The 21341-nt window shown below is 35.1% G+C and overlaps 1 protein-coding gene and 1 pseudogene across 2 annotated transcripts in view; both read right to left on the bottom strand.

The window, feature by feature from the left end:
* Window positions 1–21341, bottom strand: part of LOC306647289 (dynein axonemal heavy chain 12-like) — a 332440-nt gene that overhangs the window by 166999 nt on the left and 144100 nt on the right. Inside the window, 6 exon segments of the mRNA XM_079116520.1 lie at window positions 1543–1662; window positions 3747–3935; window positions 4491–4574; window positions 7422–7562; window positions 7698–7881; window positions 11244–11353. Coding sequence (XP_078972646.1) covers window positions 1543–1662; window positions 3747–3935; window positions 4491–4574; window positions 7422–7562; window positions 7698–7881; window positions 11244–11353 — 828 coding nt within the window.
* LOC306647290 (mortality factor 4-like protein 1) lies at window positions 15660–20835 on the bottom strand (annotated as a pseudogene). The gene is made up of 2 exons: window positions 17170–20835; window positions 15660–16222 (listed from the first exon to the last, which is right to left on the bottom strand). The product of its transcript is annotated as a mortality factor 4-like protein 1 (transcript).

Here is a 21341-nt window from a genome sequence, read left to right as displayed (position 1 = left end):
CACTGAGATTTCATCTCACTCCAGTCAGAATAGTAATTATCAAACATACAAGTAACAATTCCAGGCCCGGTGGCACACACCTGTAATCCCAGCAGCTTGGGAGGCGAAGGCAGGAGGATCATGAATTCAAAGTTAACCTCAGCAAAAGCAAGGTGCTAAGAAACTCAGTGAGACCCTGTCTCTAAATAAAATACAAAGTAGGGTTGGGAATATGGCTCAGTGGTCAAGTGTCCCTGAGTTCAATGCCTGGTACAAATATATATGTATGTGTGTGTATGTATATATACATATAAATGTATAAATATATATATTTATATATAAAACAATACGTGTTGGCAAGGATGTGGGGAGAAAGATACTTTCATACATTGTTGGTGGGACTGTAAATTGGTGCAACTACTTATGAAAAGCAGAATGGAGATTCCTTAGAAAACCTGGAATGGGGAATCACCTTTTGACCCAGTTATCCCACTTCTTAACAAATACCCAAAAGACTTAAAATCAGCATTTTAAAGTGATGTAGCCACATTGATATTTATATAACTCAATTCACTATAGCAAATCTAGGGATACAAACTAGGTGTTCTTCAATGGATGAAAGGATAAATAAAATATGTTATATATACACTATGGAATATTACTCAGTTATAAAGAATGAAATTACGGATAGAACTAGAGAATATCCTGCTAAGTGAAATAAGCCAATCCCCCAAAGCCAAAGCCCAAATGTTCTTTTCGATATAAGAATGCTAACACACAATAAGGTGGGGAGGGAAGATGGGAATAGGAAAGACAGTAGAATGAATGGGACATAACTTTCCTATATTCATATACAAATACATGACCAGTGTAACTCCATATCATGTACAATCACAAGAATGGGAAGTTATACTCCATGTATATATAATACATCAAAATATGCTCTACTTTCATGTATATACAAAAAGAACAAATAAAAATTAAAAATTTTTTAAAAAGGAAAATAGATGAGAATATGGTAGCAGATGGAAAAGAGGCCTAGACAAGGAAAAGGAACAAAACCTTTTCTTTAGTTCCTTTTGATAATTTCTGCTCACTATCACTGGTCTTCTCTGAACTCCAGACATTAGCTAATCAGGACTTCTGACTTTTCTCTACCTAAATCCTCCAGGGATTCTGCCTGTCATGCTCCTTTAGTCTTTCATAGCTAGTTTGTACATGGCTTAATGCTGGCTTATTATTAAGACAAAATCAATTTATCTAAAGTCTCAATGGGCTTACTATTAAATCACCTTATCAAGTGTTTGTCAAATTATGATCTTTCATAAAATATAGGGCAGTTTTGGTTCATTCTGACATACTTTATTTTCTCTAAAGTGTTTTTTAGTACCAGAATGCCAGGTCAGGGTAACTTTGGTATTTTCAATATTCTTTCAGTGATCACCAGAAAATAGTTCTGAATCTTATGTCTTTCTCAATACATGTGTAATAATATCAATAATATCAATTGCCAGAAGTATATTTTATTCTGAAATTTAAGACCACATGAAGTATAAAACCAACCATAATCCAAACACGAATGTGCTTGCTAGTAGGATCATTTTCTACCACATTACAGAGTAGTACTTCAAAGAGGCGTGTGAGAGAGACAACCACATTGCTATTACTGGTACGAATCAGTTCCTGCAAAGTAAAAAGAATGAAAGATTATTCACAACTTTCAGCTTATTTGGAAAATAAAAGAAGATAAATATTTCATTTTTAAAAACTGGTAAGAACATACATGGTATTTATAAACATGAATTTAAGAACATTTGTTTAAAGACTTCGTGTAAAGACTTAAAATTTTAGGCTGATAAAAACCTTTACTTGAATATTTTAGCTTGGCATATTATAACAAAAAGTTGTATATAACATAGTATAAATCCTCTGACAAATGCAAACTATTTACTGTAAGGGTATACACAATTCTAAAGATAACAAAAATGAAGTCTCTTATAGCCATTCATTCATTTATTTATACAAAAAACATTTGTGAAAGACATACCTATAAGCCTATATACCATGTTGGGATATAACGAAAATAAAAGGCAATGCCTGCAAAGGAAAAACACTAAAACTGAATAGACAGGGCTGGGGTTGTGGCTAAGTGGTAGAGCGCTTGCCTAGTCTATGTGAGGCACTGGGATACATCCTTAACACTGTATAAAAATAAATAAATAAAATAAAGATATCGTGTCCATCTACAACCAAAAATATTTTTTAAAAAACTAAAGAAACAAAAATATTGTGGTGTAATAATAGTATGACAGAGGAAATCTCAGGGTAGGAGGAGGTTTTTAGAATACTTGGGATAAACAATTATAATGGATCCAAGGAAATGGAAGAAGATTAAGTCAAGGAAGGCTTCCCAGAGGAAGCAATAGCTGAGTTGAATTTGGAAGGAAAATGAAGTAGAGAAGGATGTTCAAGGTAGGGATACTCATACATTCAAAGAAAGGAAATATGAGCAGACACAGATAATTAGGGAAATTCTGTTGGATATAAAAATAGAATGTGAAGGAGGAATGGCAAAAAACAAGGCTTGAGAATCAGACAGAGTCAGATTCCAAAAAGCATTATGGGCTGTGTTACCGATCTCAGAATAAAAGAAAAATAGTTCCAATGGAGTATTTTAAGTGAAGGAGTAAACAGAATAGATGTATGTTTTAGAATCTTCACTCTAGTATCAAGATGTAGACTGGAATAGAGCAGCTCTACTGAATTGGTTCAGGTTGAACTGAGGCTACCATAATGGGAGGGTGGGGTGTAGAAATGGAGAAATGGAAGGGAAGATAAAGAACTTGGTTGTATATTTTCTCTGTGAAGACACTGCATACAATCTTCATAAGATAAAAGTGTCCAGTTTTTCTTTTATGTACCACATTTTTCTACCCCTAAAATATTATTTTAGGATTAGAAATCTACTGAATAACTACTTTTCCCTTTTTATATCAACATATTTATCTATGTGTAAGTAAACGTAGGTGAATATACATGTGACATGTTGGGAAACACAGCTAAATAGTAGTCCCCAAAAAGAGAATTCTCTCTCTTAATCCCAGGAATTTATGGAAGTGATCTTATTGAAAAATTATCTTTGAAGATTTAAGTAATGATCTTGAGATGAGGAGATCATTCTGGGTTATCCTGTGTATACTATATTAAAGACCCTAAGTCTTTTAAAGTGTCATACACAGGAGAGACAGAAGAGAAGGCCTTGTGAAGATGGAGGAAGAGATTAGAGTTATACAGCCACAAGTCAGGGAACTCCTGAGGCCACAAAAATCTGGAAGAGATACAAAAAGATTTTCTCTTGAAGCTCAGCCCTGACAACATTTTGATTTCAGACTTTTGGCTTCCAAAACTGTGAGAGAATAAATTTCCATTGTTTGAAAACATCCAGCCTTAGGAAACTAATAAAATATGTAATTTCTCATAAAATACTAAATACATGAGTTTCTGAAGGCACATGCTGAAAATATTTCTTAAATATAAAAAATACTTGGGATTTTAAAAGTTTTAAATGCTATGATTTTAAACAAATAGTTTAGCTGGAGTAAATTAACCTCTAGGTTATTCAGCTGTAACTTGAGCAATAAAAAAACCCCAGTGGATATGAATGTGTACAAAGAAAACTGTTTATTATTCACTATCATTATGACTTTAGATTAATTAAGTTGAACAGAAACTTAAGAAAATTGAATGGGGTCAGAGAATCATGTTACCTTGCATTCTTTCTTACGAAACTTCAAAGAAGGTGGTATTAACCAGTCGAAAAGTTCTTTCAGAAGAGCTTGATGTTCTGGTTCAAGTAGAGGTCCTTTTAGGGAATGCAACCATGAAGACACAAGTGGTTCCCATCCTAACTGTGAGGGTTCCAAATAAATCATGCCACAACGGCTTACAGTGGCAGGCTAGAGAAAAAAGACAACTTTTCTTTTTTCCATGGTTACCTCTGTAACAGTGACGCCTGACAATTATCATCACTTCTTAGCATGATTAATAAGGCCTGTCATGATTTGGTTTCTATCTCTATAGCCTCATGTATATTAGATGTTCCCCAAACAGAAAACTGTTTTCTGTTCTGTTCCCTCGACATGTCCTTGCTCCATGTCTTCACACATCATTTTACTATTATATGGAATACCCAGACCCAGTCAATCTCCCTGGAGAAGTCTTATATCTTCCTCAAAACCAGATCAAACACTCAAACACCTTTCATGGTCCTCCACTACCCATTCGCCTTATGGATTCTCAGTCCTCCCCACACTCTTGGAGAACTCACATGTAACTGTATTGAAAGTATTTATTAGCATGCTCTTTACCCTTCCTAAACAAGTTTATACTGTGTCTTATTCATCTCTGTATTCCCACTACTAAACCCAATTTATGACACATATTAAAAAATTTCTGACTAAATTAATGAACAAACAAAGAAACAAACTACTCGTATTAAATTACAAACTTACCGAAGCCTGGGAAAGGTCCATTGTTTCAAAGATCAGGCTCATTTGAGGAGACATTTGAATGATTTCTCCACTCATAAGGCAAAGCTAAAAGCAATTATTTTTCAAACAATTATTTCATTTCAAGCTTTTCAGATAAAAGCTTATTCTACTTATAAGATATAGCATCTCCTGTGATGTAATGGGAAGTATTAATGGGAGCCAGAAAATCTTGGTTTAGAGCTTGGGGTTTATTACATCTCCTCATTTCCTTTAACCTAAAAATATGTCAGATATGTCAAAAACTGAATTTATCAACTGCTTCCTTCCTCTCAAATTCTTATCTTGTCCATTATTATTACAGCCATCTTATTTTCTCAATATCCTTGGCTTGCACCTGGGGTATTATTATATTACTTTTCTTTTCCCATACTAAGAATTGAATTCAGGGGCACTCTACCACTAAGTCACATCCCCAGCCCATTGTTTTTTGTTTTTATTTTAAGATAAGTTCTCACTTAGTTGGTGACGGTAGCCTTGAACTTGCAATCCTCCTGCCTCAGCTTCCCAAGTCACTGGGATTACAGGCATGTGCCACCACACCTGGCTTTTATCATTACCTTTTAATGTATTAATAACTGTCTGTTGATAAACCAAATTAACCCACTAAATCTTTTAAATTCTACTTTTATTTGTCATTGTTTCTTCTCTGTTTCTACAATCATCATTCTAGCCCCAGTTTTATCCCTATCTAGTTGTATGTCAACAATGAGGCATTTAACTCATCTGGATTCAGTTTTTTAGTTGTAAAATAAATGGTCTAGAGCTGGACTGTTCAATATGTAGCTATTAATATTTAATTTTATTTAAAAAAATAAAATTTAAGATTCAGTTCTTCAATTGCACTAAGCCATCCTTAATAGGATGAAGAGCCACAGTGAGTAGTAGCTAGCTTATCAGATAGCATAGATATTTCCAGCATTGCAGAAAGTTGTATTTTATGGTACTGGTCTAGAATCCTTTTAACCTTCTACTAGATTATTTCAGCAAAGACTCTTCTATCTGCCACCAATTTGGGAGGTGGAATCAGTATTTTTCTCACTCTGCTGTATGGTTTACCAACTACATCTACTCTACCATCAGGTACAATCCTTGTCACTTTGACAGTTCTTGCATTGTCTGTCACCCACCAATGCTCAAGGAGTTCCCTCTGATTAGCTAAAGCCTGTGGTACTTGACCCAACCCTATTCCCTTCCATAACTCTGGCTTGATCCAGTTTTCATAAGGATGAGCATCTCAATACAACAGTCCCTCAGATCCTTGACCAATTTGTCTTTATTATTTTCCCTACTCCACTTCCATTTATACATCTGGAAACTCTTCTGCTAAAACACTACATAGTCTGGAAACTTAAATACAAGTACTTCATTCTGTGCCACAGTTTCTAATCCATGTAGTTCTCCCACTCACAGACACCTAATGCACCTGCTATTGTCACAAGGATTTCCACATCACTGAAGCTTTCACTTCCTTGATGAGGCAACTTCTGTTCTATGGTCCCATGCTTCTATTATTATCATGCCAGTATCTTTAAAGTATTACTATATTTCCAGGTTTGTAGCATTACCTATGCCTACACCCACACCCAGGCTTCTTAGACTGGTACAGAATGTTTCACACAGAGTCAGACATTCATAGTATGAATAATAATTCAAGGTCTTAAACAGCCTTTAGAAGCATCCAGATATGCTCCTATGTTTTCCTAGGCAGATCTCTTTCCCATTTTCTATAAAGTTTAGTTTAAAACACTTCCTTTCTCTTCAAGTCTGCAAAGAACCACTGTCTACCCTTCAGGAAGAAAGATCATCAGAAGGATTTGCCTTTAAATTTCCGCTATCAAATTTGTATATCTAACCTTTATACTTCCCTCTCATTTGAGACAACTATTCTACTTGGCTCTGAAACTTTAGACTTCATTTCACTGATTAACCCTTCTTTTCTGAATCATCACTATTTCTTGACTGTTTAATTTCCACCCTCAGGTCAATCAGTATTACTGGATGAATGAAATAACATGAATAAATGAACAAGTATCTATGATAAAGCACTTGAGTATATATTTGAATGCTTACTAAATGAATTTGCTTATTTAGAATTGTAGCCATTTCATGTGAATATGAAAGTAAATTGTAATAGAGTCATACAATAGAAGACTAATACAGACATAAAAAAGAATAAGTAAATAAATAAATAAATGGAACACATCAACATGAATATCTCATATACAATGATCAAAAGAGAAAATATTAAAAATGTGATTCATAACATGAAGTTCAAGACCTGGCAAAACTAATTTATCACATAAGCCTAAAGAGTGATTATCTGGGGTAGGATGTATAGACTGAAAAGGTACATAGTGAACCCTGCAGCATGCAGGAAATTTTATATATCTTTATTTGTATGATAGTTGTATGAGTAAAAAAAATCACAGAATCTATATTTAGAATTAGCACACATTTAATACTTTATGTGTATTATCTCATATATTAAAATAAATATTAGAAAACTTTCACTTTCTAGTTCTTCTGTATATCTCACACCTCCTATAGTAATATATAACACATATGGACTGAAGTGTTCAATGTTCTGAAAAGAACAAAGCCTTTTTATTTTCTCCTAAAATTTTTAAAGTTCTATAAGAAATCTTAAAGTTACTTGACAGTTTATTCTTTCCTAGTAAATTACTATGCCTTCCTCTTAATATAATAGTTTTAATATATTATTTCCATTCTATATCAAAAAAGAACAAAGCACTCACTAGCAACCATTTATAAACCTATTAAATTTGGTGCATCCTTTATTTTAAATATATAATCCTAGTTGATATGCTGTTGAATATATCAAATTACTTAATCATGTCTGAATTTGCTCTGCCTTTAATCATGGTGATTTACCTTTTTATTATCATCCAATACTGTGTTCATACTCTCTATCCACAAAGTGTCAATAGGACCATCAAATACAACCCATTTCCGGTCAGGTGTTTCTGCTAAGGCAAATTCTCTAAAAGTGTTTGCCACAATACCATCAGTCCACTGAAGAAAAAAAGGAAGAGTTGGAAAGTTCCCTTCAGAAAATTGGATTTAGCAGTAAAAACATAAAAACACTGAAATTCTTGCTTTATTATGCACCATCAATAGCAGAATTGTGAACAAGCTGTTGCAGCTTACCTCATGAGACACTGGGTCAAACTGTCCAAAAAGCTGGCCCATAGTAATTGATTTGGGGTTCACAGTTCTATAAATGACCTTTTCTTCTTCTCCATAGCCACGTTCATTCATAAGAGTTAAAGTATCAGCCAGCACATGTAAAACTTTTGTCTTAGCAGCAAAAGGCTCTCCTACTAACATAAAACTATTAAAGAAGTAATTACTCAATAAAATTCTAAAAAAACAGAATGGTAAATTATTTATAACCGTATATAAAACTTTACCCTACAATAATTACTACATATTTCTTTCTTTCTTTCTACTTTCCTCCCTCCCTCTGTCCCCTACCCCTCCCCTCCTCTCTCTCTCTCTCTCTCTCTCTCTCTCTCCCTCTCTCTCTCTCTCTCTCTCTCTCTCTCTCTCTCTCTCTCTCTCTCACAGAGGACTCAAGCCAGGGCTTATATCCATGCTAGACAAGCACTCTACCACTGAGTCATATCCTAAGCCCTTCTACATATAATTTTAAAAATTTATTACACCTTTTCTCAGACATATAATTTGATTCAGAAAATATAATTTAACTTCTATTCTGGTTGAACTATATTCATACCATTACCTACAAAAAATATGATAAAAAGGCTCTAGATGACAACAAAAACTTACTATATATGTCCTCTTAAAATTAAAAAACTGAGGCTTGGAATCTCCTAAGGAGAGAAATGGGAAGAATGTCTGTTTCTAAAGCTTTCATTTGCTAGAGTAATTATTAGTGTTCTTTGCCAAAGATTTCTGGATCTCTCCCCTCTTGGGGCACACAAGTCTCCTGGCCATTGTGGGGAAAAACTAAGGTGACTAGTTCCAACTAATGCTTAATAAAAGGAATAATGGGTATTATTTCCATGCAAAGGTGGACAACTGCCAGTAAGAGACCTTACAGAGCTCTCTTTTCCCCGCAGCATGGGTGTAACCAAAAATGTTGAAGTGGTGCCCACTCTTAACAGGTGGGGCCCTGAGTGAATATAATGAACAAAGTCTACTAATATAATGGACAGATAACATGAATGAGAAACAAACTTTGTTTTATGCATCATTAGGATTTGTTTATGGATTGTTCCTACAGAAAAGCATAAGCCATTCTTAATGACAGATACTGGTACCTAGTAGGGGAGAAGGTGTTCTTGCCATAAAAAGAAATACTAAAATATATGGCATTGGCTTAGAGAACAGGTCATGGATGGTCAATAAACAGTTATCACATGTTAAAAGATTGACATTTATTGCTATGCAATGATGAAAAATTTGGTAAATTTATCCCTTTAGATAAGCAGGAAGATGAATAACATACTTAATGAAACTGGAACTTTGTGGGGGAAGGATAGTAAACAGAATGTTATTAGTATAAATCATAATAAGGAACTGCAAGAGATGAACCCAGAAAGAAAAACAAAAAGGCATGTATGCAAGCAAGAATGAAATAGGATAGTCCAGAAATTCAGTGAGTTACATCATTGAATGAAACAATTTATTCTTATCCCCAATTAGTAGAAGAAAAAAATTAAGAAACCTTAAATAATAAAGATCTATTAAAACTGAGCTTGATATCAAAGCTCACTTCAAGGGTAGGGTTATTGCATCACATTATTAAAATCTACGAAGTAATAATGTGGTTCCTAGTATAAGAGTCCCCTTATTTGTGGAGGATATGTTCTAAGACTCCCAGTAGATACCTGAAATCATAGGTTGTACTGAACCCTATATAGTACTATATGTTTTCCTATACATATATAACTATGACAAATTTTAATTTATAAATTGGGCACAATAAAAATGAACAACCATAAAATGGAAAAATTATAACAATTTACTATAATTAAAAAGTATGCAAATATGGAATCTTTCAAAATGTGTAATTTTTCCCTTTAATACAGTGAAAAATAAAAACAAGAGAGATAAGGGGAAACTAATGCAATCATTTCAAAAAGACAAAAATAATTCAGGGAAAATAGACTAAAGGTGTGACTCTTGCAACTAAGTCTGACAGGTTCAAGAATATTCAAGGAAATTTAGAAAGGTGTGATTTAATAAGGACTGTAATTATAGCTACAGGTACATAGAGTTGCTGGAATAAAAGAAACAAAAAATTTTTAAGGGGATTTACTGTCAACCCCCTAAATCTAAAATATATATGAATATTTAAAACAAAATGATTCTTGGGTATCAGATACACCAGGGTTGATTGTACTTATTCCTCTCATTTTTGTGTATGCTGGAAATTGTGCATAACAGTGTTTTTTAAGACCCTTCTTTAAAAAAGAATCATGACTATTGAGATCTCAACTTTCTATAATCAGGAAGCAAGCTGAAAACATTTCTCAGTTACAAAGGACAATATTTTCCCCAATGTTCACCTCACACAATAGGGAAAATAGAAAGAACTTGCAGAAGGTTAAACTAAGTCCTACAGAGAAAAATGGACTAGAAAGCTCCTTTGAGGGAACAAAATCAAGCAGAAGTAGATCCAAGTTTTCAGGACGTTTAAGATTGTACAATTTGGGCTAGGGATCTAGCTCAGTTAGTAGAGTGCTTGCCTTGGAAGTGCAAGGCCCTGGGTTTAATCTCCAGCACTGCAAAAAAAGAAAAATTGTACAATTTGGGAGAGGAGGCTCTTTAATGAATATATAATTATAAGATTACCATATCCACTTTAATGACACCCTATACAACTAATAATTTGTAGTACTTTTTAGTTGATGATGGGCCTTTATTTTATTCATTTATTTATATGTGGTGCTGAGAATCAAACGTAGTGCCTCACACATGCTAGGCAAGCACTCAACCACTGAACCACAATCCCAGCCCTACAATAAATTATGTAAAGAAAATGCTTATGGCCTCTTGGAATGACCCAACAAGTAAGAAGTCCTAAAGTTTAAGCCTCATTAGCTTACAGTAAATCCACCTCTGGAACTGGAGCCCTCACATGCCCAGGAGGATTTTAAAATTGCCTCAGAACAATGTTGTTGTGTTTTCTATTCTCCAATTTCTTAATGGGAGTGTTTGCTCTGGAAATCTTGTTCTGGTAAACCCACTACTATTATACTGAGTGTGTGGAGGGTAGACAATTTGTCTTGCTAGTCTGGAGGACTCTGGATCAAAAGGAACAACTTTCAAATCTGATGTAGACATAAGCATGCATCATTTGGAAATCCTGAATTTAAGTATGATTCATTTATTGATTAGAACTTTTAGGTTGTCTCTCTGAAAAGTGAAGAGTATATTTATGTACATTAAGGAGGTGAATAAAACATTTGATGACCAAAAGCACAAACTGTAATAGTTATTATTACTAGTCACTAAATAAGCACTTCTAACCAACCCTTATTGGACATGTAGTATGAAAGAGCAATAGACCTTTGTCTTATAAAAGTTACTGGGAAGGGAGGGGCTGTTTGCTTCCTAGCTTATTTAGTATATGAAGTTTATTGTTTCTTTTAATTCATGAATTTCAATTTTTAAACAATTTAATTTTTAAAAAGCATCTAACTATGGCAGATAATATAATCTTACCCATGTCTAACAATCATCATTTCATATGTCTGAATCAGTTTTTCAAGAAAAAATTTAACAGGCTGAAGATTATGTGAATGGCAGGTTTCATGAGTACATTCTAAAAATTCCTGAAATAAAAGAAAAGTAGAATTTATTTCTATAAAATAGAGAAATTATATATGATTATTCTATTATTACAAATGTCATATAGCTTTTTTCAAATTGAGAAAGAACAAATAGAATTAAAATATCTTTACTACATTAGTATAAGCTCTTAATAATCAGAGCATCATAGTATTGGGTGTATGCTTCATTAAAAAAAAAAAAGCACACAACTCTTTTTAACAGTGTTTCCCAAAGTTCTGGTTTGTTTTGGGGTTTTGTTTTGGTTAGAATGTATAGTTAGAATTGTAATATTTTAGGCTATCCTTCTCTCATAGTAACTATAAACAAAGAGAAGCTAAAATTTATATAAATTTCGAAGATAAAGGAGCACCTTAGATGCAAACAGGTCTAAAAAATTTTTAATTTCAGAAGGGGTGGGCCTTTCATAGGTAAGCTGTTTGCAGCCTGGTAACATTTTCTAAGTCTGGACATGACATGCATTTGATTGGGTCTGCTGTAGACAAAGGGATTTAAAGTAAAGAGAAATTAATAGAGATTAATGGCTATGAGGGCTGATGTGATAAGAGCTGAATCTGGAGGAACTCCAAATGCAAAGCTGGTTCTTCCTACTGCTCATGTTTTTACCAGGCATGTAGAGACATACAAGACCAAGGTTCACCTAGAAAATGGTAGGACTTCCTTAGTCTCAAAACGATTAGATCTCAAAATCCTTCCGGAGGGCCTATAATACAGCAGGATAGTGACTGTTCTACAGGCATTTGAAACCAGTAATAAACTATTGATCAAAAGAGGAGCAATAAAACTCTAACTTAGATCAACTCCTGATTGAATTGATCAGCAACTTAACCTAGCTATCTAAAAGAAAAAAATATCATGATATTTCTGTAGGAAAATAAACCAATATAGTCTCTATAATTATGTCATATGACAATATTTAACATAAAATCAGAACTTAAAAGTAATGAGAAGTAGCTAATGACCAAGAAAAAAACCAATAAACAAAATAAACACAGATGATTCACGTTTACCATTAGTAGATAAGAACTTTATCTTTTATAAAATATAAAAGAAAAAAGATGATGGAAACAGATGAAAAGACAGACAATTTCAACAGAGAAAGAGAATCCATAAAAAGAGCCAAATCAGATACACTATTAAGAGAAAGACAAAATATGCAAAATTAAGAATTCTTTGGATGGATTTATCAGAAAACTGGACAAAGCAAAAAAATGGATAATTAATCTTGAAGATTAAGTCAATAAAAAGCATTCGAACTAAAGCACAGAAAGAAAACAGTGAAAGATGAAACATAAAATAGTCTAATAGTCTGGAGCCCCAGAAGAGGAAAGAAAATAGAAAAGAAGAAATATTTTAAAAGATAATTATGTGGGCTGGGGTTGTGGCTCAGTGGTAGAGTGTTTGCCTAGCATGTGTGAGGCACTAGGTTTGAACCTTAGCATGGCATATAAATAAATAAAAATAAATGTCCATCAACAACTAAAAACAATTTTTAAAAAACTATAATTACTGAGAATATTCTGAAGAAGCATATCCACAGATTCAAGAAGCACAGCAATCTTAAGCAGGCTGTTTAACACACACACACACACACACACACACACACACACACACAGCACATAGTCAAACTTCTGAACACAAAGGAAAAAGAAAAATTATTGAAATAGTCAGAAAAATACACATTACATACAGCAGAGCACAAATAAGAAAAATGCCTAACTTCTAATCAAAACAATGAAAGCCAGGAGTTGATGTAAAAATAACTTTAAATGCTGGGAGGAGGAGGAGAAGACCCTGCCAATCTAGCACCTATTACCTAAAGAAAATATTCTTCAAAAACAAAGGTTAAATAAAAACACTTTCAGACAAAAGCTGAGAGAATTTGTTGTCATTAGACTCACATACACACAATAGACCTAAGGAAGACCTCTAGATTAAAGAGAAAATCCCAGATGTAAACACATATGCACTGGAAGGAGGATAAATGAGCACTAAGAAGGATCATACAGAAGTCTTTCTTTAAGGTTAGGAATGTAGCTTAGTGATGGAGCACTTGCCTAGCTTGCTTCCTGGGTTCAATCCCCAGCACCATGGTGGGAAAGGGGGTCTTTCTCTTCAAAACTATCATCTGAAGCAAAAGATAATAACACTGTATTCTAGCAACAATAGAACAATGGGCAGAAGTGAGTAGAGAATGAATTATGCCATTGAAATTCCTTAAATTGTTTGCAAAATGGTAGAATACTAACTTAAGGTAAATTGTAATAAGCCAAGATTTATATTATAATCTATGTAGTGACACTGAGGTCCAAAAGAGAAGATGAAATGGAGTGATAAACTGGAGTGTAGCTCAGTGGAATGGTATAGTGCATTCTTAGCATGCATACAGACCTGTGTTTGATCCTCAGTATTGAAAAAAAAAAAAAAGCTGGTAATAAACATGAGCTGAAATTCAAAAGAGGTCAATAAAGACAAGGGAATAGAGAACATATTAAAAAGCAAAACAATATAGTAGTATTTTTTTAAACTGGAATCTATGGATCAATTGCTATATTAATAGGAGTATAAGAATTCTTCAAGATAACATTAAAATTTTCATTTTTGATTATTTAAAAAAATCATATTAGACTGGTTGTGGTGGCACATACCTATAATTCCACCTATTTTGGAGCCTGAGGCAGGTTCAAGGCCAGCCTGGACAACTTAAGGAGATGCTATCTCAATAGGCAAAAATAAAAAGGGCTAGGATGTACCCAGCAGTGTGTTTGCCTAGCATGTTTACACATGGGTTCAATTGGCAGTATCAAAAAGAAAAATCATTAGCATATATAATTATCTTGGAAATCACTTTAACTTGGTGCTGCCACACAAGTATATTAGTATTTGAGAGTGAGAATTTTAAAGAGTCTAAAAAGAAAATGATGTCTAAGTAAATGATTCTTTAATGATTTAACAGTTCAAATGAAGAGAAAAAATTACAGTAATATCAACGCATAGATGTGGTGGAAGATTTGAATCACTACATGGCAAAAATGACATGGCTGAATGCAAAAGAATCTTCATTATACATTTTACAATAGAACTGCCATAAAATGACAACTTCATTTCAGCCACTTATTCTCTAATTTAACTAACTGAGTTAAATTGAATATTATGTTTTATTGGCAATTAACTTTCATTTTGGCATTATATTACAGGCATATCTCATTTTATTGTGTTTTACTGTGCTTTACATATTGAAGGTTTGTGGAACACTGCATTGAGCAAGTCTATCATCATTTTTCCAACAGTATGTGCCCACTGCATCTCTCTATCACATTCTGATAATGTTCACAATGTTTCAAAAATTTTCACCATTATTCAATCTGTTATGGTGATTTTCAATCTTTGCTGTTACCCTCATAACTGTTTTGGGTCACTACAAACCTCTCCCACATAAAATGGCAAACTTTTTTTTTTGAAGACTTTATAATGGTTGCAATATATTAAAACACTGACAATGGCTACAGTACCAGTATAGCAAAATCATATCTGATTAAATCTTTAGGTCCATATATAGTGATAAAAGCATCTTGGGATGCTTCCAGAGTAGATCCTGACTTGACAGACTATTAGAGTTTAGAGAAGCTTTAAAGGATCCAGATTCAACTTGAGCCATAGCTTTTTCTAGTTCTCTGTACTTTCTCCAACTCCTACTGTGTTTGACTTGTGATCTTAGTTTCTTCTTTATTTTTTCTTGAAATTTAAAGAAAAAATTTATTGAAAATTTGAAAAACAATTCCTAAAAGACTGACTTTTCTAGAAAACTGTAGCTACACAATGCACTGCATTTATCATGTTAAAACAAGCATAAGACACAAATACAAAAACCATGGAATAAGCCACCATTCTTCAACAATTTGAGCAAAGATATAATGCCTAAGGAATAAATGAAAGACTTGGCTTTTTGGAGTCCTCACTGTTTCTGCAGATTGGTGTCCATGTACATGACTGCTCTGCTTTCTGGAACCCATCAAGCACCATTTAAAAAAAAAAAGCATAAATGGATGAGTGTATTCAGTCATATACATTGAATTGAACTTCTGACACTAGGAATCAGAGCATTTTGTAATATAGCATTAACACATATTATAAAAGTATGTAGTGTCAAAGAAATAGAACCACCAGCATTCAAAAGCAGCTTTGTCAATGAGGCAAACACTCTACAGCATGTCTCTCTGTTGTCCATCATTGAATACACTGGTAGCAAATTTGAAATAAAAAAGGGGGGGGGGAGGAGAAATAACCCCTTTTATTTTCTCCGTTTAAATTCAAACAGAACACAAACATCAATTCTGTTATATACTAACACCTTCAAAGTACATCATTTGTACAAGAGAAGGACTAAGAACAAATATGTGTTTACAGAGATCCAAACACAAGTGAGTGAAGAGCACCTCTCACACTGCTTTCTGATGGTATTCAGGAGGGGCCACTTCATAATCACTGGCACTAAACAAAGTTGCAGAGTTCTTTGCCAGGTACTTGAGGAAACTGTGAAGATAATTCAGTAGAAAAGAAAGGCTCTTCCCATCCACAGATGTATTCCAATATTGCTCCAATTCATACAAATAATTCCAGTAGATGTGGCGCTCCATACACCTGGGGCATGGGTGCATCAGGATAATCTGCAAGACTTCAACATACTGCAGTCTCTCAAATGTGTAGAGCAGTTGAGTGCCCAATTCTTTTATTCCTGTCACAACTTCACTAACAGCATACTCCTTATTATCTGTGTTTCCTTGAGATTTCTCATAATTTGCATAATCCTCTAGAACAAAATTCACATTCTTTTTCACAGAAAGATAAAAGAGCTGTTTTTTTTTTATTGTAAACAAATGGGATACATGTTGTTTCTCTGTTTGTACATGGAGTAAAGGCATACTATTTGTGTAATCATAAATTTACATAGGGTAATGTTGTTTGATTCATTCTGTTATTTTTTCCCTTCCCCCACCCCTCCCACCCCTCTTTTCCCTCTATACAGTCCTTCCTTCCTCCATTCTTGCCCCCCTCCCTAACCCTAACTCTAACCCTAACACTAACCCCTCCCTCCCTCCATTATGTGTCATCATCCACTTATCAGCAAGATCATTCATCCTTTGGTTTTTTGAGATTGGCTTATCTCACTTAGCATGATATTCTCCAATTTCATCCATTTGCCTGCAAATGCCATAATTTTATCATTCTTTATGGCTGAGTAATATTCCATTGTGTGTGTGTGTGTGTGTGTGTGTGTGTGTGTGTGTGTGTGTGTGTATCACAGTTTCTTTATCCATTCATCAACTGAAGGACATCTAGGTTGGTTCCACAATCTGGCTATTGTGAATTGAGCAGCTATGAACATTGATGTGGTTGTATCTCTGCAGTATGCTGATTTTAAGTCCTTTGGGTATAGGCCAAGGAGTGGGATAGCTGGGTCAAATGGTGGTTCCATTCCAAGTTTTCTAAGGAATCTCCACACTGCTTTCCAGAGTGGCTGCACTAATTTGCAGCCCCACCAGCAATGTATGAGTGTACCTTTCTCCCCATATCCTCACCAACACCTGTTGTTGCTTGTATTCTTGATAATCGCCATTCTAATTGGGGTGAGATGGAATCTTAGGGTGGTTTTGATTTGCATTTCTCTTATTACTAGAAATGTTGAACATTTTTCCATATGTTTGTTGATTGCTTGTAGATCTTCTGTGAAGTGTCTGTTCATTTCCTTAGCCCATTGTCGATTGGATTATTTGCATTCTTGGTGTAGAGTTTAAAAGAGCTGTTTTTGTCTGGTAATTAAGTTCCAGTCATCAACAAGCCATGGTTTGAGCCCTTCAGAAATCTTTAACTTCAACTCTGTTCATAAATGTTTCCTCATTTTTAACAGTCAGATCTACCCAGGCCCTTTTCTTCTGAGGAGGCTGAGGTTTCTCACTGGTGCTGCCACCATCTCCATTTCCAGGTGTTTTCTGTTTGTTCTTTGTTGTTTTCACTTCAACATTTCTCTGTTGCAGACCAGATGTCTTCATTCCTGGAGCAGCCCCTCTCATCTTCCTGTCTACATACTGCTCCTGGTTGCACTGTTTCTGCAGATTGGTGTCCATGTACTTGACTACTCTGCTCTCTGGAACCCATTCATCCCAATTTTTATTGCAACCACTGTAATGTATAAAGCATTTTATATTTAACATACAACCTTAACACACTTTGCTTTGTAAAGGAGAGGCCCATGAAAGCGTGGCACTGGCTCACCGTCCTGGAATTTCAGCTTCGGGTCCTGCTTGGGCACCATTTATAAGTGATTTGCCACTCCTTCTCCCACCACCCCTGACTATTGCCAGTTTCTTCTTTAAATCTTGTGTTTCATCTTCTAAATTAATGTGTTAACCTGATGAAACCTCTGACAGAGATTGTTCTTTCAGGGGACAAGCCAGTTCTTGGTGGAGTTGACTCACAAACGCTTCTCTTCCTGCTCTCTCCTTTTCATACTGGTCAGTCTTTCTTTTACTCATCAATTTAACTCCTTATTTCTGTTTTCCAGCATGAGACTGTGATTAACACTCTTAGTATGAAGTTTCTTTACAATGTAGTGAAATTTGTCTTGAATATGAATTACTGCCTTCTGTATGGTCAACTTTGTTGTGAAAGTCATCTAATTGCTGTTCGAGAAATGTATTTTTATTTTGCAGTTGAGATAATCTCTCCTCTGAATACTCCTGCTTTTGATGTATTTATTCATTTTACTTTGCTCATACTGATACCTGTGTTCAATTTCCTTCATTTGGCATTGTGTTTGCCTTAGGTTTGCTTATACTTGTCCTAAAAGCAAAGTCTTTTCTCTAAAAGCATCACTTACATGGTGGAGCTCAATTTCTAGACTGATTTTTATTTCGAATTTAGAAAGGTGTTGGGAAGGACTCTCACTAATAAGTTTTAATTTAGACATATCAAAAATCATCTTGTCCTATGAACTAAAGCACTCATCTCTCACTCTCCGGAAAGCAAATTCTAGGTCTTTTTTTGATGTCTGCCTTTCATCATGATAGTGTGTAGTAGCAATCAATCTGACATGATATGATTCAATTTCTGCTTCTAGTTTTTCTGTGTGTATGTTTTGTTTTTCATTCTTCAGTTTAAAATTTAGTGATATAATATCAGCTTTCAGAATTTGAAACTGTTCAATATAATAGAATGCTGTTTTTGTGTTTCTTCATTCAGTTTGATTACCCTTTGAAGGTCAACATTCTTTTATAATTTCAATATCCTTACGATATTTCTTTTCCTTTTCTTGGTTCTAACTTTTTATTCTATTTTCTGTCTTACCATGGCAATTTCATCCTGAAACATGTGATATTTATGGAATGGCCCTTTCTCTATTTTATCACTAGTAGGAATCTTTGGGACAGGTGTTAAAAAGGTAGGATGAGACAAGCTCAGAATTTCCCTTAATCTTACAAGAATGGTTTTAACTATGTCTTCATTTTGACTACCAGAATTACTGTTGTCAAACAATGTTCTATTTTCTAGTTTCCCAATGCCATATTTTGCTTCATTTTTCCTGGATTGCTGAAAAGCTTCACATAATCTTCCTTTATCTTTTGGGATTTTTAAGTCAAATTTATGTTACTCTTCTGACATGGGACAGGAACCACCAGGACCAGGTTTATTATTACAAACTGATTAAAGGATCATCTTTAGAAACTTCATCCTCTGGATTGCTGTTTTCTGATTTATCAGGTCCCTCTTTAGTGTATTCAAAAACTCTAGCATATTATAACCACTAGCAACAGCATAAGTAAATGAGTTTTTTTTACAACAATCTTCCGAAAAGACATCAATACTTCCTTGAAAAAGCAGGTTGACTATTATTTGCTGATTCACATCCTACAGCAAGCCTGAGGGCTGCTTTAGGGATAACCTAACATCAGTATTCTTCAAAGAAAGTAATTTAAAGTCAGGAGTCATTCGGAAGACAAAATGAGGCACTTCTCAACCAGCAAGCAATGAGCTGGGACAGAAGCCATCTTGAGGAGGTCACATTGCAGCTTGCTAAAATGGTAAACTTAATTAATGAATGTTGTATGTATTCTGACTGCTCTACTGACTGCCTGTTTCCCTTTATCCCTCCCTCTTCTCAGGCCTCCCTGAAACAATATTGAAATTAGGACAATTAATAACCTTACAATGAACTCTCAGTGTTCAAGTTAAAGAAAGTCACAGTCTTGCACTTTATTCTCCAGGAGACCTGCAGAGAAAAGACCTTAAAAATGCATCTGCCACTGGGCTCAGTGGAGCATGCTTGTAACAACAGTGACTACTCAGGGGGCTGAGGTAGGAGTAAAGTGTTATGGAAAATAATGTTCCTACAAGACAGCTCCCCCAGGAAAAACAGAGGGACAGTGTGACTTGGAAGGAGGAAGGGGAAATTAGCCTAACATTAAACCTCTCCCTGTACATCCTTTCCCAGTAAGAATAGCCCCCAGGGAAAAAGTAAACTTTCATCACTTCCAGGGTTCATTCCAGGCGTCTCCATCAAAAGCAAACATTTACCCTTCCCAACCACAATGGGTCCTGAAGGGGGGAGGCAAATACTGAAACATTGGACCCTGGACTTTTACCCTTTCCCATTGCAGATGAGTCCTGGAGGGAGAAATACGTAACAATGGGTCTCGGGGAAGGAAGATAAGCAGTGAACATCGAGTTGTGAGCTTTTCCCAGTGACAATGAGTTTCAAACTTTTTACAACTGCCTTTCTGAGTTGAAAGTTTAATCTGTACAACTAGGTCCCTGAGTGCCCAAACGGCACGTCTGTAGCCTCCAATGATTAATTCATCATCATTGTAAACTAAAAAACTCAGATTCCTTCTGTTACCCGGGGGCCATTTCCATACCAAGAAAATGAGCCCTCCTGTGCTGATGGAGTGACTGCAGAATAAAGAGAGCTTGCTGATCCACAGTTTGCTTCCCTTTTCCCACCTCTGTCATTTGTGTACCATGCGCTTACAAGGAGAATGGCAAGTTTGACTTAGCAAGACCCCGTCTCAAAATAAAAAGTAAAAGGGCTGGGTATATAGCTCAGTGGTAGAGCACCCCTGGGTTCAGTTCCCAGTAAAACACACACACACACACACACACACACACACACACACACACACACACACACACAAAGCATCTCCCTGTTTTTCATGAAAGGGGTTGATGTCACATGTCATGTGTCCCCAACTTTTACAACTACTTTCCAAACAACTCTATCCTAAACCTCAGTTCTGTGAACAGAAGAAACTATGTATATGTGAGTCTCCCTAGATCACAAAACAAAACAAAAAAATTTTAAAGTTTACAATCACTTCCAGAAGCTAGACCCTCTTGGAGGAGTGCAGAAAAGGACTGGGAACATCCATTTTTCTCTTCAGAAGGGGCTTAAAGCACACACTTCCAGTGGCTATGTAATAGTTTGAGCTCCTAACAAACTTGTTTCAGGGAGTTAAAGAAGAAAAAGAAAAAAACAAGGAAAAAAAAAAGCCCTCCAGGACCAAAGTCAGAGTTTAGCTTCCTAAGCCTTTCCTTCTGGCTCACCCCAGAAATAAATCAAAGCTTACTTATTCTTCATGGAATGAGTTTGGCCACACAATAAGTGTCAAAATTTCTATAACAATTTCCTTAGCATGATATTTTCCAACTTCATCCATTCACCAGCAAAAGCCATAATTTTATTCTTCTTTATGGCTGAGTAATATTCCATTGTGTATATATACCACAGTTTCTTTATCCATTCATCAATTGAAGGGCATCTAGGTTGGTTCCACAATCTAGCTATTGTGAATTGAGCAGCTATGAACATTGATGTGGCTGCATCACTGTAGTATGCTGATTTTAAGTCCTTTGGGTATAAACCGAGGAGTAGGATAGCTGGGTCAAATGGTGGGTCCATTCCAAGTTTTCTGAGGATTC

This window comes from Sciurus vulgaris (assembly GCF_902686455.1).
Source record: "Sciurus vulgaris genome assembly, chromosome: 16".
In the NCBI taxonomy this organism is placed as follows: Eukaryota; Metazoa; Chordata; class Mammalia; order Rodentia; family Sciuridae; genus Sciurus; species Sciurus vulgaris.
The sequence above is the reverse complement of the archived record's forward strand: the minus strand, read 5'-3'. Positions and strand labels throughout refer to the sequence as shown.